This window comes from Colobus angolensis, unplaced genomic scaffold (genome assembly GCF_000951035.1).
Source record: "Colobus angolensis palliatus isolate OR3802 unplaced genomic scaffold, Cang.pa_1.0 Scaffold47, whole genome shotgun sequence".
NCBI lineage: Eukaryota > Metazoa > Chordata > Mammalia > Primates > Cercopithecidae > Colobus > Colobus angolensis.
The window spans coordinates 3,693,487-3,697,028 of record NW_012118154.1 but is presented as its reverse complement, the minus strand read 5'-3'; the positions used below and the strand labels follow the sequence as shown (position 1 = coordinate 3,697,028).

At 55.1% G+C, this 3,542-nt stretch overlaps 2 protein-coding genes across 6 annotated transcripts in view; one reads left to right on the top strand and one right to left on the bottom strand.

Moving 5' to 3' along the window:
* SHBG (sex hormone-binding globulin) overlaps window positions 1-3,542 on the bottom strand; it is a 25,746-nt gene that overhangs the window by 5,731 nt on the left and 16,473 nt on the right. For 2 of the 4 annotated variants that reach the window (XM_011958534.1, XM_011958539.1), the window contains exon 1: window positions 1,518-1,694. The exons of the other annotated variants lie outside the window; for them this stretch is intronic. The gene's annotated coding sequence lies outside the window, so the exon portion shown is untranslated. Of the gene's footprint in view, window positions 1-1,517; window positions 1,695-3,542 lie in introns of those variants that run through there. 4 annotated transcript variants of the gene reach the window in all.
* Window positions 1,790-3,445, top strand: SAT2 (spermidine/spermine N1-acetyltransferase family member 2). 2 transcript variants are annotated; one of them, XM_011958541.1, is made up of 6 exons: window positions 1,790-2,096; window positions 2,263-2,314; window positions 2,451-2,534; window positions 2,633-2,734; window positions 2,884-2,924; window positions 3,065-3,445. In XM_011958541.1, the coding sequence occupies exons 1-6, from the start codon at window positions 2,031-2,033 to the stop codon at window positions 3,230-3,232; spliced, it is 513 nt and encodes a 170-aa protein (XP_011813931.1). In that variant the 5' UTR covers window positions 1,790-2,030; the 3' UTR covers window positions 3,233-3,445. The 2 variants fall into 2 exon arrangements, with proteins under 2 accessions (XP_011813931.1, XP_011813932.1); XM_011958542.1 differs by lacking the exon at window positions 2,633-2,734 and having other exon boundaries at window positions 1,817-2,096.

Here is a 3,542-nt window from a genome sequence, read left to right as displayed (position 1 = left end):
CCCACACAACCGCAAGGAAGCCGCCGCACTCCAACCTTGACCTCTACCCAGGGGCCCAGTCACAAGATCCAGCTGTCGGGGGTGGGACTTGGGGGGCGGGGCTGCGCCTATTCTTCAAGCTTATTGGCTGACGGTTGTGCCCCCTGCTGCGACAGAATTCGAGGGGGTGGGGCTTTGCCCGGCCGTGAGGACCGCCTCGCTGGCCCACTCTCTCCGCCTGGACGGCACCGGAATCCCAGCCCTACTTCCCAGGCCGCGGCTACCCCGCCGCCCCCGCCACTCCCTCTGGAACCAGAGGGCCATGGACTTGTACAAGGCCCTAGGAGCCCGAGATCTGACAGAAGCTGAGGGCTGGCATTTCTTCCGCTTTGAAGGAGAGGCGACCAGAAAGTTGGCAGGAAAGTGAGGCCATCCCCAGGGGGATCTCTCTCTTGAGTTTCTCCTTCCCCACCAGCTCAAGCGCTCTTCAGAAACTATTTCCACAGACACTGACGCTGAGGTCTCCCTGGAGGAAGGAGGGTTGGGGGTGCCTATCCTCAAGTACTGGAAGAGCAGAATTGAAGGAGAGACCTTTCTTCCTTGTTGAGGGTGAAAAATAAGAATTGCATGACCTGATGTGGTGTTGGGTCGATAAGGTGATAAGCCTCAGCCACTCCAAGACCCTTCATGAGTGTTCTGGTCAGCAGAAGTTGCTTCTTGGGGAACGGGTGGGCCCAAGATAACCTTTACCCTCAGTGGACTGGAGTCTTGGCTCTACCCTGTGGAATACAGGGAAAAGAAGAGCAAGGGACAACCTTGTGGGTCACATTTGGGACCCAGACAAAGACCTCAAATGTCTGAACTGAGCTGTACCAGATCCAAGACTGAGGCAGGCTTATCCCTCAGCCGACAGAACAAGTTGCCACCTCGTGTTGGCATTGCAAGGGGTGCTGGGAGGCCAGGCGCAGTGGCTCATGCCTATAATCCTGACACTTTGGGAGGCTGAGGTGGGAGGATTGCTTGAGGCCAGGAGTTTAAGACCACCTGGCAACATGGCGTGATCCTATATCTACAAAAAAAAAAAAAAAAATTAGCCAGGCATAGTGGTGCTCACCTGTAGTCCTAGGAGGCTGAGGGGAAGAGGATCGCTTGAGCCTAGGAAGTTAAGGCTATAAAGAGCTATGATCAGGCCACTGTGTTACTTGGGCAACAGAGTGAGACCGTGTCTAAAAAAGAAAAAAAAAAATTAGCCGGGAGTGCCGGTGCGCGATTGTAGTCCCAGCTACTCCAGAGGCTAAGGCAGGAGGATCGCTTGAACTCGGGAGGTGGAGGCTGCAGTGAGCGGAGATCGCGCCACTACACTCCAGCCTGGGAAACAAAGCAAGACTCAATCTCCAAAAACAAACAAACAAACGAACAAATAAATAAATAAACAAATAAAACATTTTAAAAAATGCAAATGCCCCAGAGAGGTAACACTTCATCCTACTCAAGAGCTGCAGGAAACAGCTTTCAGAGCTGGGGTTCTTAAGGCTTACCCAGGGTCTGAGGGGGTGAGTGAGCCTGAGGCTAAAGCAGGTTATCACCGCATACGTCAATTTAAAAAGCACTGCCGGGGAGCCTTTGAACCGCGGGGTAACTCGATCGAGGTTAGGACACCCACACAACCGCAAGGAAGCCGCCGCACTCCAACCTTGACCTCTACCCAGGGGCCCAGTCACAAGATCCAGCTGTCGGGGGTGGGACTTGGGGGCGGGGCTGCGCCTGTTCTCCAAGCTTATTGGCTGACGGTTGTGCCCCCTGCTGCAACAGGATTCGAGGGGGTGGGGCTTTGCCCCGCAGTGAGGACCTCCTCGCTGGCCCACTCTCTCCGCCCTGACGGCACCTGAATCCCAGCCCCACTTCGCAGGCCGCCGCTACCCCGCCGTCCCAGTCACTCCCGCCACCCCGCTCTCCCAGGCTCTTCAGGATCCAAGCTTGCAGGCCCTTTAAAGGGTCTTGTTGCCGTTTGCGGGGCTGTGAGACTTTGGTCCCAGACAGTGGGGATCCGGATGGCTTCCGTGCGGATCCGAGAGGCCAAGGAGGGAGACTGTGGAGATATCCTGAGGCTGATTCGGGTGAAGAGAGGAGAGAGGGGAGAGGGCCGGAAACCAGGGGGTCAGAGTGACCCGGCCAGAGCGGGGGCGCAGGAGGCGGAGGCGGGGGAGGGGCTCGCCTTGGGACCCTGCTCGGGGAGCAGCGGGGCCCTTCTGCCCAAATCTAGCCTCCGTACCCACGCCTTAGGAACTAGCCGAGTTCGAAAACCTCTCGGATCAGGTGAAGATCAGTGAAGAAGGTGGGGACTCAGCGCCCAGGTTCTGGCGGAGGCTGGGGAGGAAATGAGGGATGGGTTCCCCAGGCGACAGCTTCAGGCTGGGCATAGACCCAGGTTCTCTGTCTCTATCTCTTTGTCACAACTCCAATCTCGGCAGCCCTGAGAGCAGATGGCTTTGGAGAGAATCCTTTCTATCACTGTTTGGTAGCAGAGATTCTTCCAGCGTCTGGGGAGCTACTGGGTAAGAGCAGCTGGGCCTTAGAAGTCCACCTCTCCAGTCGGCCTCAGAGGTCTCCCCACAGGCTCCCAGAAGCGGTACTCCTCTTTTCTCTCTCTCAGGGCCCTGCGTGGTGGGCTATGGAATATACTACTTCATCTACAGTACATGGAAGGGACGCACCATTTATCTGGAGGATATCTATGTGATGCCGGAATATCGGGGTACTGGGCAGAAGCTGAGGCGGGGGTGGGAGCAAAGCACCCCACACACCCCACCATCATCCCCGGTCCCCAGATCCCAGCCTGTGTCCTTTTCTGATTCCCTTCAGCTCAAACAATAGATATTTTTTGCCTCTTTCTCTCCATAACAGGTCAAGGGATTGGTTCCAAAATAATCAAAAAGGTGGCTGAGGTGAGGAGAGGGGTGGGGGTGACAAGTGAGGACCTAAAGAAGCAAGGGTATATGGAGGGGGGGACCCGGGTTGAATGAGGGAGTGAGAAAACCTTTTCCTTTTTTGACCCCAGAAAAGTTAGTGATGTCTTCTCCCACAGGTGGCCTTGGATAAGGGCTGCTCCCAATTCCGCCTGGCTGTCCTGGACTGGAACCAGAGGGCCATGGACTTGTATAAGGCCCTAGGAGCCCGAGATCTGACAGAAGCTGAGGGCTGGCATTTCTTCTGCTTTGAAGGAGAGGCGATGAGAAAGTTGGCAGGAAAATGACACCATCCCTAGGGGGATCTCTCTGTTGAGTTTCTCCTTACCCACCAGCTCAAGCACTCTTCAGAAACTATTTCCACAAACACTGACGCTGAGGCCTCCCTGGAGGAAGGAGGGTTGGGGATGCCTATCCTCAAGTACCAGAAGAGCAGAATTGAGGGAGAGACCTTTCTTCCTTGTTGAGGGTGAAAAATAAATAAGAATTGCATGACCTGATGTGGCGTTGGGTCTTTTCTTCTCTTTTCTTTTTTTCTTTTCTCCTTCCTTCCTTCCTTCCTTCCTTCCTTCCTTCCTTCCTTCCTTCCTTCCTTCC